General features: G+C 40.0%; 1 protein-coding gene across 1 annotated transcript; it reads right to left on the bottom strand.

Annotated features, from left to right (window-relative positions):
* Positions 1–1579: 1579 nt before the first annotated feature.
* zfpl1 (zinc finger protein-like 1) lies at positions 1580–8183 on the bottom strand. The gene is made up of 8 exons (XM_030069435.1): positions 7760–8183; positions 5387–5499; positions 5184–5295; positions 4851–5044; positions 3639–3717; positions 3359–3550; positions 2729–2852; positions 1580–2613 (listed from the first exon to the last, which is right to left on the bottom strand). The coding sequence occupies exons 2-8, from the start codon at positions 5486–5488 to the stop codon at positions 2427–2429; spliced, it is 990 nt and encodes a 329-aa protein (XP_029925295.1). The 5' UTR covers positions 5489–5499; positions 7760–8183; the 3' UTR covers positions 1580–2426.
* Positions 8184–13825: the final 5642 nt, after the last annotated feature.

A 13825-nucleotide genomic window follows, 5' to 3' on the forward strand; every position in this document is an offset into this window, starting at 1 on the left:
AGTTTGTATATACACTACTCACAAAAAGTTAGGGATATTTGGCTTTTGGGTGAAATTTATGGAAAATATAAAAAGTTCACACTACAGTGATATTATATCTTGAAAGTAGGGCATTTAAGTAGAAGCATACACTGGTGATTTCCTCATCTCAAACAATTTATTGAAACAAAAGCCAACAACAGTGGTGGATATACCACAGCAAAAAATGTCAGTGTCAATAACTTGTCATGTGCCCTTGAGCACCAATTACAGCTTGACAACGACGTCTCATGCTGTTCACAAGTCGACTTATTGTCTGCTGAGGCATGGCATCCCACTCTTCTTGAAGGGCAGCCCTCAGGACATTGAGGTTCTGGGGTACAGAGCTCCGAGCCTCTACACGGCGACTCAGCTGATCCCATAGGTTTTCTATGGGATTCAGGTCTGAGAAAGTGCAGGCCACTCCATCTGAGGTACCCCAGTCTCCAGCAGCCGTTCCCTAATGATACGACCTCGATGAGCTGGAGCATCAAACACCTGATGTGAATTTTGCCGTTAAACTCCTTGTTAGAGAACAGCAACTTGTGCAAAAAGTACTGAAACACTGAACAGTTGGACATGTGCATTCAAAAGTTTACAGAAGGTCACATTAAGTTCACCTGTAAAGGTTATAATGCATTTTAGGTTCATCCTGAAATTTCACCCGAAAGCCGAATATCCCTAACTTTTTTGTGAGTAGTGTATATGAAGATATATGTCATACCCATTTTCTTATGGGTTGTCTGATCCCATATGAATGTTTCAGTGACTGCAGTCTTGAGATGTATCTGAGATTACCAGAATGCACATAATGAACTGGCTTTGACAGTAAATTTACGGTTTGCTTGCCCTTGAAAAATATAATACTTTCCTTGGCAATTCTCAGTTCTCTTTACTAGTGGTAATTCAAGGTTGCATCATATGACACTGTTAGTAATGTCCATTTGTCAGCACTCACATTTCCAGCTAAATTCAGCTGTTCCTACTCTAGCTCCACCTTAAATATTGTGAAACACAGAATGCACCAGACCTATACTATTTTCCAAATATTTGCACATTCCCATACACAGCCTTGAACTTTGACATCCCCTTGTGGTCAGGACAGCAACTGATAGATTTGAGCTTGTTGTTAGTGAATCCTGGTCTGATTTTGAGGCAGTGTGCAAATATGTTGGACTTCACCTGCCGCCTGTTGACATAAAGTACTACATTATCTTTGAGACTACAGGAGTTTTTTGGTTAGAAGGAACACATTATCTCATAAGATACACAGACATGGAGTTTCCTACCACCATAGCGAGACAGAGGGAGGACACTTACCTGCTTTCACCCTTAAACAAGCACCGCTTTATAATCAAAATCTACTTTTCATTAAAAAAAAAAAAAAAAAAAAAACTCTTGGGCATGCCATGTTGTGTTTTCCATCTTGATGAAACTGTCACATCTTGGGATGAGTAGGTGGACAAACTTCACTCTGGATTCTGCCTCTACACAACACCAGATAAAGTTTTTTTTAATACTTAACTTTTCAGGGTGGTATTAAAAATATTTGAATACTTAATTTCTGTAGTATTCCCATTTAATGGACAATCAAAAATCATGGTGAAAATTTACATACAGTTTCTATGGCAATTCTAAAAGCAATGCACGGTATACATTGGAAATTTCAGAAGTAATGCAAACACACATAAATAGTTATGTATTAATTAGGTGTGATGGATGTTGAGTCCAGTGAAAAAGGGTCGATCTGTGTGTCCTCGTCCCTGCTCAGGAACTTGACCAGGAAGACTGCAGGGCTTCTCAGGTTTACCGAACACCATCGGTGCTCCTACGTGGAATCAGTTAAGAACCGCGCCAACTGAGTCAACATTACTGCCGACCACACATTACTGATAATTTTGCCAGCAAAACATTTTTTTGTGGATTAACAGTGTTGATTTTGTAATTACTGGAACTTAAGATAAATAAAAAAATATTAACATATAAAGATCACTGACAAAAGTTAGCCAGATTTTGCAAATATGGAGACTGCTCCTTGTTATCAACACAGCAGAACTGCAGAAAAAACATCCTATATGAGCACCCCATGAACACTTTATCAACACCCCGGCTGCAGGTAGCTCTGCTGGGATCAAAGGTAAGCCCCTCCCAAAAATGGAAACTGAATATTGTGAGAGATTTTTCAGTGCCCTGCAACGAGCTCTGGGCATGCACCTGCTGCCTGATTAAAGGTTTGCCTCGATTCTAAAAATGGTGCATCATCCCTCTCTCTTCTCCATTCAAGCTGGGAAAGGGCTCCCTCTGTTGGTCGCATCGAGTTATGGAAAGTCCCATTACAGCTGACTCTACACAGGCCTGAAACACTCCAGAACAAAAAAAAAAAACAAAAACAAATGCTTTGCTTGTTTTCAGTTTTTCCCCACACGGATGTTGGGGTTAAGAAGTGGATCTAGGTTGGGGTCTGAGCCGGCCGAGGCACGTCCGAGTTTAGCCATAATGATTATCAGCGTGAAGAATCCCAGAACGCCAACCAGGAGCAGCATGAAGACCCGCTGCTTCCAGGACAGAGAGGTCCTCTTTTTACCTGTGCGGTTTCTGAGGGGAAGAGAAAGGAAACAAAAACACAACGGTTCACAGCAGCAGTATTCTGTGTTGATTTAGTTTTACAGGCAAATACAGAAAGCAACAAATGACAAATGATGATACTAACTTGAGAATTTGAGCAAACCAGCTGAGAGCCGGTCGCCGCCGGTACTTGTCGTCATCAAAGTCGATCTGTGTGACGGAGCTGGGGGCGATGTCCCGGGTGTCATAGATCTTTCTTGGAGATGATGCTGGAATAATAGCAACAATAATATTTACATTTTCATTCTGATAATTTTACAAACAGGTATTTCAGAAATTCAGAACGTGCAATTCAGTGCAAATTTTACTGATGGTGGTTTGATACTTGGCTGTGGCTTTCTATACATCACACTGAACTAAGGAACAAATGAAGCTATTACACCAAATACTTGTAATGGGTTTTCATCCTTCAAACTCTGGGACCCTGTCCAGTGTCTACATTTGCATTATAATTAGCATATATTTTGCACACAGCATGGCTGTTTCCTAAAACAATTTTTAAGAACAAGACTCCAAGGTTTTGGGTGACATCAAAATGAAAATAATAGAGACTTGACAAATCCTCACATTAGACTCAAATAAATGAATACATAAAATAAAAATAAATGGAATCTCAGGTTTGTAAATATAATTGAGAAGCTCTTTAAGGGAAAGTGAAGCTGTAGCTTAGATGCAGGCGATGAGAGCATGTTTAAAGATCTTTCTGCCGCTCTACCTGCGTGTATTGTGATAGTGTCGCAGGTCGTGGCTGTGGTGAAGTTGATGACAGAGTGTTCCTGCATGGCTGGATCTCCGTTTCTGCGAGGAACTCCATGATCTTCCTGTGCTGGAACTGCAACAGACGTCGGTGGTGCGCTGAGGCTGGAGTTGTAATTTTGGCTGGGGTAAATTTCACTTTGCTCTGGTGCTGGGGCAAAAAGAGAGGAGGGAGGTGCTGAACATCTGTCTAATTAGAACAAATACAACACTGACTTTTAATATAAATAAGGACTCACCATTAAATGTGGACCAATCACTATAATCAGTAACGTCATTCGCTGTGGTCTCCTCGAGGACTTCAGCTGGCTCCTCGATCTGTCAGAAATCAAAAGTCACAATTATCTCATAGGATAGTCCATTTGTCGAATGTTTACCCAACACAATACAATCATAACCTTTTTTTCCTCAAATCACAGCATTAAACTCACTCAGTGCTCTGTTACACTGGTGAATAATGACAAACATGTCACGTAATAAATCACCTCAAACAAAGTGAATAAAATCTTAGTGTGCTTTATTTCAAATGTGAACGTTTGTCCTCGGCTTTCTGTCCTTCAATATTTGCAATAACTGAAGGTGGGTGACTCAGCACCACAGAGGACTCACAGGACAAAGAAAACTCTGGGGTATACACAGGCTATGGGGCATGTTGAGGAGTGTGAAAATGCAGGTTTTTTGGGATTATCAGCAATGTTATGAAACTGTCCACCAACAGTAGTCAAGGTGTCTATATAGCACTGCCAACAACACACACCAGCATACTCTAACGTGAAGGTGTGCAAATACTACACAACTTCACATGGAATTTGTAATACTACTAAAATATTTAATGTCACTTCAGTCATAGGTGACACAAATAAAACCACAGCGCAACACTCGATTTATGTTTTATGATGTCTGTGAATGCTAAATAGAATTACTTGGCCTATATGTGTGTAAAAGGTGAAACTGGTCAGACTCAAACATCATTATTATAACTGAAGTCGTCCCTATTTTTTTTTTTTTTTTTTTTTAACAATTCGCAATTCATAATTTCACTCAAACCATCAAGTACAAGCAGGCAAGGTTTGACCGATATGTAGAGGGAGTTAATCGAGTGGAAATAGCAAAGCAGAGCAAACAGCTGATCTCTGGATTATTTATGGAGGGGAAAAAATGAAATCAGAGAAAGTGGGGTTCTGCAAAAAACAAATAAATTAAAGACTACCCAACAACGCTCTTATAATCTTGTTGAAATAAAACGACTTAACCACCTCTGATTCACCGTTCCAAATAACATGAGATTCAAGTGTGTTTCTATGGATTAAAGAAAGAAAATGTGCAGTTGTAACCATTTGACTTGGGTTCGGCTGTTTGTGATATGGTTTATAAAGCTGTGATTTGCATTGTAAATCATATAAGCATTGGTAAGGCCACTAAAAAGGGATATATCAACAATAAGCGCTTACCAGTGGCAGCCCTAAACCGGCTCTGGCCCAGTTGACACGCGACAGCTGCTCTTTCAGCACGTCGGCCACTGGACTGGCCAGGTTGGATGGGGGAAACACTGGACCCTGGCAGCTGGGACATTGGTATCCCGCCGGAGCCGTGTGCAGGGGCAAACGGGCAGCCAGGCTGTTAAGACACGACCAGTGGAACACATCTGTGGAGGACAGGGGGTTAACAAGAGCTTTCGTTTACGGCATGCACACACGTCAACATTATGAACTCCTAAACAACTGAAAATTTGTTTGATGTAAGACTCCCGATGAGTTTCACACTCCAGAGATGATAAACCTCACCGTAGCAGACCAATCTGACAGTGTCCTGATCGGTCAGCGGGGTGTCACACAGGGTGCAGTTGGGGTTGTAATCGCTGTCCTGAAGCCACTGCAAATAGGACTGCACGATACACTAAAGGGTGGAGAAGGGACATACGTCACTTTAACGTGATCACAACGCAATGTGGCGTGTGTTCGACACAGTTACACGTCTGCCCACTTACCTTGTTATGGTTGGAGACCAGGCAATGCTCGCACACATTCACACGATGCTCAAAACAGAACAAATTGGTCACCTTCCGCTTGGGACACTTGCAGAGACCCATGGCCAGCTGCCCTGTAGTGAGGATAATAAGAGACGTTTTGGGTGTTTACAGCACTAATTCTTCAGACTCAAGGATTTTTTTCCCCCACATGTTTTCTGTTCTAGGCGACTGTCCTCATTTGGTGTAAAAACCAGGCCAGTTTGTTTCTTTTAGCAATATAGATGTGTCAGCGGAACTGAGTATTTATTTTTACGAGCAAATCATTTGTCAGTGTAAGGTTTTTAGTAAGTCTAGGTGCCTTGAGGCCAGAGTTCTGCTAAATATAGGCAATGTGCTCACACGTTTTTGTAAGCACAATAAAGGCACAGATAATACATGACTAGATTCTTTCAGGATTTTTCCAAACTCAAATCTCCCCTGAAATGTTGGCTGGTGCCTTCCTTGTAAAGCCATTTGGTTGGCTGTTAATCCAAATAACAACTGATGACCAGAGGCTGACCTGCAGTGTCTCATGTGCTGAATGTACTGGATTCATCCGTCAGATAACCTGTCACATTAATCATGATCTTAAATATACATTAACTGGACAGAAAAAAAATTGTTGACCCTCTGAAACCCAGATGGACGACAGATTCCTTGTTTAAATACTTTCATTCACAAGCCTTTGAAACCTGAGCAAATTGGCTTCATTTCTTCGATAAATATGGGAAAAAGGCAATGAGCAACATATCAAGAAATCACCCAAAACTTGGCAAGAAATTAGTAAAAGGTTTAAAGAAAATGACCTGGACAAGAAATAGTCAGAGACAGAGAAAATTATGAATAATAATAATAATAATAGTAATGATAATAATAATAATAATAATAATAATAATAATAATAATAAATAGTGAGAAAATGTCCAGAAAACTATACTGATAATGTTTATGATTAAATATTTAAAATTATGTTACAAGAAAAAAAAAAATTAGGCTAATTTACAGGTCACAGTGTTTGCTTGTTTGTTTGTTTGTTTGTTTGTTTAATCAGGACATTGTTTTGCTTGATTAATTACATGATTAATTTCAGCTCATTTTCTTTCTTTTTTGGGTAATTTTCAAGTCATTTTCTTGTAACCGTTCACTCACTTCTTGCCAAAATTTCAGGTAACTTCTTATTGAGTTGTCATTGCTTTTTTTCCACGTTTTAGAATGAAATCAAAGGGCTAACAGACATCGAAGAGTCTACATATCATACAGGCACACACATCTAAAAAACAAAATAAAAAAACACTCAAGTTAATGTGAAATCTGCTGTGTGAAATCTTCACCTTTCACACTCTTGTATTCGCAGCCCTTACTCGCCACACAAGTTTATTCCAGAGACGATTTTACTTTTTTCTGTCTTTGTGTGGTTTCCTCCCACAATCTGAGCAGGTGGACAACCTACATTGCCCATAGGTGTGTGTGTGTGTGTGTGTGTGTGTGTGTTAGTTGCATGCTGTGACAGGCAACACCCTAGCCACCAGTGCTGGGTGTTTCCCTGCCTTCCACCCAGTGCATGCTGGGATAGATTCCAGCTACCCACAACCCTGATGAGGAACAAGCAGCTATAGGAAATGAATGAAATCAGTGGATGTTGTTACTATATGTACTGTATGGTATTTTTTCTTTTTAACCGTATGCAAATTTTACTGCTGTTTAAGCCACTTTTTATTCTTGGTAGTGTCTGTAAAGTGTAAAGACAACTCCCTTTTACACTTTAGGTAAAGCTGAACTTTTACTTATGTTAAAAGTGGTACAACTCAATGTCACACAACAGCACACACACACACACACAATTCTGACTCACTGAGCTGTCCACCCACACACACGTAGTTTCCATAGGATTAATCAAACAAACATGAAGTGTGCAGTGACTACAACAGACAGGACACCGACATGGCAACCGGCTATTTGAGTTTAATGTCTTGTTTCAAGTGTTAAAGATGCGAAACGGTCTAGTTCCCTGTGTGGTTTGGCCATATTGTTCATCCATTGTTAGTAATACTGGTTATGACTTCCATGTTTCCTGCGGAGGTGATTTGTACATGATGTTTAGCTGTGTAACGTCAGAGGATGTGCTGTTAGCCTGGCATGACATTCACATTTCGCACATTTGCTTTTGACACAAATATTTTCCGTGTCATTTTCAGCATCCACACGCCTCCGTTTTGATCACACAGCACTGAAACCAGCTGCCAGCTCAGAGAAGGAGCCAAAGTTGCCTGCTAAACGTGACGGCTAACGCTTAGCTAGCTGCCCAAATCAAACGTCACATCTTCACCTTAATGTCAGGAAATTACAGCGTTACCTGTCGCGCCGAGTTTAGACGATTCCCCTCCGTGTCAGGTGGTGCTGTGCGGCTCTCATTTATGCTTCGTTATGGGGCTGGCATGAGAACTAGCTCTAAAAGATGTTGACAAATCTCAACTTATCTGCTAGCTAGTTACTTTTCTGTTTATATGCCACGTCTCTTCCGCTTGCTCCTTCTTCTTCCTCCTCTTTTCATTTCCTGGTTCGCAAACCGACATGAGGCTGCACTCTGCCACCTACTGCCCCGGGTGGCCTCTGTTTTTTTTTTTTTTTAACCTCCAATTTCATGCAGGTTTCTCGAATATTTTTTCATCGAGGTAAAGCAAAGAGAAGCACTACCACAAGAGGTGCATGTTAATCACACGGCATCCTGTTTAGCTGCATGAACAACCGAGATACTTTGTGAAACTGACGCTTGTTTACAACGGAAGAATCGCCATTTTGGGTCTCTCTTCTTCTTCTGCGGTTAAAAACCGGCTCCTAAATCGCCTCCAAACTGCGCGTCACCGCTCATTCTGCAGGAGGAGGCGCCTTGCTTGTGTTTATATGAAATACATGAATTTCTTAAAATAATGCAAATCCCTGCCCAGATGTTTTCTATAGATGTTCTCTTGCAGCATCAGAAACGTTGAATAATTATCAGTAATTATCAGAATGCTTTTTTTTTTTTTTTTTTTTTTCTAGATTTGGCTTCACTGTACAGTTTGTCCACAGCATAAATTATTATCAAAGGCCCTTTATAATGTTAACACACAATTATATATCCTAATATACACAGCGGCAGGAGTTACATTAATGTGTCAGCAGTAAACACAAATCCCGTTTATGTGGTTTATTGAAATAATTCAAACTGTGTTCACCTGTTTTTCGCTACGAGGATATTAAATATTCCTGTTTCAGTTTTTTTTTCTTCTACAAAACATTGCCCCTTCCATCATTTACAGCCCCCTCTACACATTTCCCTACATATTCCTCACACACAGGACATGGAGCAAGATAATAAGACAACACATACAAGGAATTAAATCAAACTAGGAGTTTTAGTGGAGTCACTGGTAGGGCAAAAAAAAAAAAAAAAAAAAAAAGAAGAAGAAGAAAAGAAGCCCAATATCAGTATATGAGAGAGAGAAATTTGATTTGATAATAACAAAATTCATTATTTGTGGTTTGATTGCAAATAGACATATAATGCAGGTTTCATGTACCAAACATTTCATTCTCCATTTTTTATTTTAGTAATAACAGGGCTGCCAGGCTAATAATTTTAACCACTATCACACCTTTTCAAAACACGTGTGATTGTTGGAAAATATGTTAATGTAACGTAGCAGTTTTGGTCAGTCGTTGCTGTTGTGTGTTGGAGCAAAGGGAGGGCCTCGTGAGTGTGAAGCAGGGCGGTGCATCATCAGCAAACCTGCCCTGAATAAATGAAGGTTAAAAAGAAGAGAAAAAAAAACTACTCATCATTTGGATTTTTCATGAAAAAGTGTGATACATTAATGCTTTTTTTTTTTTTTTTCTTTTTGTGAAAGACAGATGGGGACATGACTGTTTGTGGGTTTGTGTAGTGAACACAACAAAGCTCAAATGATCATTTAACCTTCAATGTAATTAGTACTTGTCTTTTAATTTATTGGCATCATGACGTATCCAAGTATTGACATGAAGGCGAATTGATGATTTGATTTAAATTGTTATGTGATTATTATGACAAAGTACATGCTTGGCCAATTATTATTTGAAATACTTATGGCACTGCAATGTGCAGATATTTAAGATGATTTAAAGATTGCATTTATTATTTGTTAGGGCCAATATTATAATTTGTTTCCTTTTGTTTAGAACCATGACAACATCAACATTTACAGCATAAAATAAACCGGACGTCTGGTTGTAACCCTTGTTTCCTGGTGGTTTGCGGCTCCAGTGTGAACCTTAAATCTAATACAAAATGGTCCTTCGAGCTCCATTTTTAAATTATATAAGAATAAAAGGAAATGTGTTAATGGGTGTCCAGGCAGGGGCAAAATAAAAAAAAGCAAAGTAGGCCACAGAATTTAGCTGTCAGGGTGAAGGATGTGGACTTGTGTGGATGTGGAGGGGAAAAAAGAAAGACCACAAACACAATAATAGCAGACAAATTAAAATGAATGCAAGGCCAGTTGGGAATAAATGTCATGACTTCTTTAGATAGATATGAATGCTGTTAGAAAAACCAAGATCCATTGCTTTACAGAGTTTGCTGTTTGGACACTGGCAGCTGTGTTATCTCCAGATCCTGACGTGGTAATATTATGGAAAACACCTTCATCTCCTCTCTTATAATTTACTTCCACAGTCCAACCTGAACAGACTCCATCAAAAAGGCCCTTTATGCTGCCGGGTCAGCCGACATGACAAGAGGACAGGGTGTTTCATTTCAGCCGTGCACCTTTTAAGGCACTGACAGGCAGTGTTTTAACTGCACCTTGCGTGTGTGAGTGTGTGTGTGTGTGTGTGTGAACGTGTGTGTGTGTGTGTGTGTGTGTGTTCACAGTCATGGGTGTGTTTTTAGGCGACTGTAAGAATTTTTTTCCTTCACAGCTCACTGCACATCAGGATTGCCTGTAGAAAGGAGCCAGGAGAGAAAAATGTGAAAAGCAAAGCAAAAGCAGGAAGGCCAACACCCAGAGGAGCTCCACTGCTGGATGTAAAACATGATGCACATCAACAAGATCTGAGGCACGGACACAAAGGGTGCTGGATTTTTCTAATTTTATGTATTCATTTACTAATGATTGGGGGTTTTCTGATGCAAAAAATATAAACCTTACCAGTCATTCAGTGTCTTAAAACATATTTATTTCCCAAAACAAGTGAATAAATCTCCATTCTGGTGTTACAGAAGCAATTTCCATGTTGTCAATCAAAATGAACTTGTTTGGGTTTTTTTAAATCAAGTGATCAAGTGTCAGCTTCTGAAATATTAGTGGAGTGATATCCCTCATGCAGGCTGTTCTTTTTTTTTTTTTTTTAAATACCAATACTTGTTTTGAGAAAACTCCTGACACTCACTTATTCACTTGTTTTAAGAAAAATAAGTTTTAATACTGAATATGAGGCTAAATGACTTGTTCAAATGTGGGTTAAGTTGTGCTGATGACCAGGAAAGGCCATAACTCACTGAAAATGGAGGTAAGGGCACGAGGAAAGGGCATCAGGAGAGTGCTGGGCCTGTCAGCCCGAACGCGAGTCTGAAGACAAATGACGGAGACAGGACGCATCGGCCCTTCAGCTGAGGCAGCTGCAACTGGAGCAGTAGCCAGGAAGGCTGAAAGGCATTGGGTGGGGGGACATTGATTGATTGAGTCTGGCGGTATTGATCAGCTATCAGCCCTATCTGTGAGGAAAAGCGTTAAGATTAAGGCACTGGCTTGTTTAATGAATGGCTTTCCTGAAGTTAAAGGGGCTGGCACTAAATCATGAGGATGTTGAGCATCAAGACGAATCCCAGGAAGCATGAACAAGTTGTAATGTGTGTGCGGGATGAGCCTGTTCGTAAATGTTTGTGTGTGTGCGTGTGTGTTAGAGTGGGTGGGTGGGTGTGGGTATTGGTGTGTGTGTGTGTGTGTGCATGTGGTCAAGGTGGAGGGCAGAAACAGTCCATGCTATAACATGTTGGACGAATGACAAAAGTAGGTGATTTCACACTGGGAGTTGAAACTGAAACTGCGAGTCGCTGTGATCTATGGAAGCCCATTCCTGACACATGAACAAATAAAAAATGGCTAAATTGTCATTTTTTTTCTTACAGATCTGACTTAACTCAGATTTTTATTGTAGTAACTGAGACTATATGTCAGAATGAATTGTGTTAATTGTGACTGAATGACCCAGACTTGTACATTTTTGTCTCTCAATTGTAACTTAACTCAGGAATTGTGAGATTTTTTTCTTGTAGTTATGATTTTTGCACGTTGTTAAATAAGTCTCTGGACACTGGGGAGAACGCTGCAGCAACGTGATAACCATGCAGTCAGCCTGACACCTGAAGCTGTGTGTGTGTCTGCAAGAGGCCACCACCGTCTGCTTTATTTAATTTTCATCGAAGCTGATTGTTGTGCAGCGCTCTCTCTATGAGAAAAAATTCTCACAGTTCTGAAGTTATGAAGTTATAATTGCAGGAAAAACTTGGGGGAAAAAGGCTCTATTCTGAGTTATTAAATCACAACTGAAATTGAAAAGCTCAATTCTTCAGGCACAATTTCAGAATGACCACATGATGACACATGAGTGGAAACTGGCTCTTTGGCACTGCAGGAATCTCAAGTATTTAACCATGAATGGTAGAGAAAGTCCCACAAGCTGCAGTTTACCCAGTTTTCACAGTGTCTATGAAAGGTACCAAATGTAGTTTTCCTTGTAAACGTTCTCCATTTTGTTTACATTCAAAATTTCTCACCGAAACACATTGTGTCTGTGCTTGAGCTCTGATAAATGCCGTCATTTTGGAATATTTTGAGAGTTGTATTGATGTGTGTAAAGCGTCATGTTTGTGCTCATGGGATGCTGGAAAACATGTGATTCAAACAACAGGGTGACCTGGTTTTCCTAATGTGGTAACAAACTGTACTGGGAGCCTGTAAGAGGCTGACTCGGGTCGGTCAGTCCGCGGTGACAAGCTTCATTCTGGGGTGATATAGAACTTGTTTTTAGTCAAAAAAAATAAATAATTTCCCACAAATTATATAAAGCCATACGTAAAAATCAAGCCTTCATTCTGAATCTTTCACCTTAGCTATGAACTTTCATGAGCTACAAATCTTCTTCATGTGTTAGAAACCCAATAAGGCACTTAAAAGCATCAATACTTGTTTGATTTCATATTTTCTGCTGAAGCAATGAGTTTAAAGAGAAAAAAGAATGACATTGTAAATGAAACTAAGTACATGTCTATACTAAGTATATCTTTTTTCTAAAAAGATGAGAATTCAGTCAAATTTGGAGCTATGCTTACTTACTCCTTCATTTCCCAGCGAGCTATAAAATGCTTGCTGCCTTTGCATGCATACACCCGGGCTTCCTGTTTTCCTATTGCTCCTCTATACCCCTATGTTGTAGAACTGAAAATAAAGCAAAATTAAATCCACAGTCATAATCATATATAATCCGTAATGTAATTAGAGTGTGGATACTGTTACTTTACCAGGACAGTGGCTTAGAAGCCAATCCGCTGGGGTTTGCTCTGAATGAAATTGGATTGACTGATTGATTTATGTATGTCAAGTGAAGGGCAAAGAGGCCGACAAAAAGAAACCACACAGTGAGACAGGACGAAGGGAGCAGAGTCACAGATACATGGATGAAGCGAGGCCCCCTGATGGGGGACGGAGAGTATTGAATCAGACAGAGACAAATGGAGTGTAAGAGACAGAGAGAAAGAAATTCAGACATATGCCTGCTGACCTCACCCCTTTTTTCAACAAATCAATACGGGGAAATGTATGTGTGTGCGTTGGTGTGTGCGCAGTGGGAGGGAGGGAGGTCTGTTTGTGTCACTCCCAATAAAGATCAGAAACACAGTGACATTGCCTCAGCTCCGTCTGACTCCCCGCTAGCCCTGCAACCTTTGCACATGCCTCTATTTAATATTGTACCCTGTAATCCTATAAAAGACTGAGAGGTCTGGGCCACTTAGACTGTCCCGTCCACTGTGCTCAGTGAGGAAAATGTGAGATAAAACGTCATTCCTGCTTGCACGGGATGTCTCTGTGTATTTGTCCTGCTTCCTCTCCTTACGCTTTATTTGGTTTGATGGAATTACATTTCCAGAAAATAATCAACTAGAAATACGAGTATGGTTATTAAGTGCTTTATCTATCGCTGACTTTTTCCTCTCGCTCTCTCTGGCTCACAGACAAATGCACACACAGTCTTATGCAAACAAGTTTAAAGGGAAGAGAAGAGCAATTTCATGGCAACAATGCACAACATTTCCTAAGAAATAATTTATTTGACAGATATCTACAGCACTGCTGTGAACAGTTCATTTTTCCCAGTGGAGAATCTCACAAAGTTTCTATTA

This window comes from Myripristis murdjan, chromosome 14, assembly GCF_902150065.1.
Source record: "Myripristis murdjan chromosome 14, fMyrMur1.1, whole genome shotgun sequence".
NCBI classification, from domain to species: domain Eukaryota; kingdom Metazoa; phylum Chordata; class Actinopteri; order Holocentriformes; family Holocentridae; genus Myripristis; species Myripristis murdjan.

Bases quoted from the DNA above. Each gene is read 5' to 3' on its own strand.
- zfpl1 (XM_030069435.1), bottom strand. From the start codon at position 5,488: ATGGGTCTCTGCAAGTGTCCCAAGCGGAAGGTGACCAATTTGTTCTGT. The intron at 5,296-5,386 runs GTAAGTGGGCAG...TCCACCCTTTAG, and splicing joins TGGTCTCCAACCATAACAAG to TGTATCGTGCAGTCCTATTT. The intron at 3,551-3,638 runs GTGAGTCCTTAT...TTTTTGCCCCAG, and splicing joins TGATTGGTCCACATTTAATG to CACCAGAGCAAAGTGAAATT.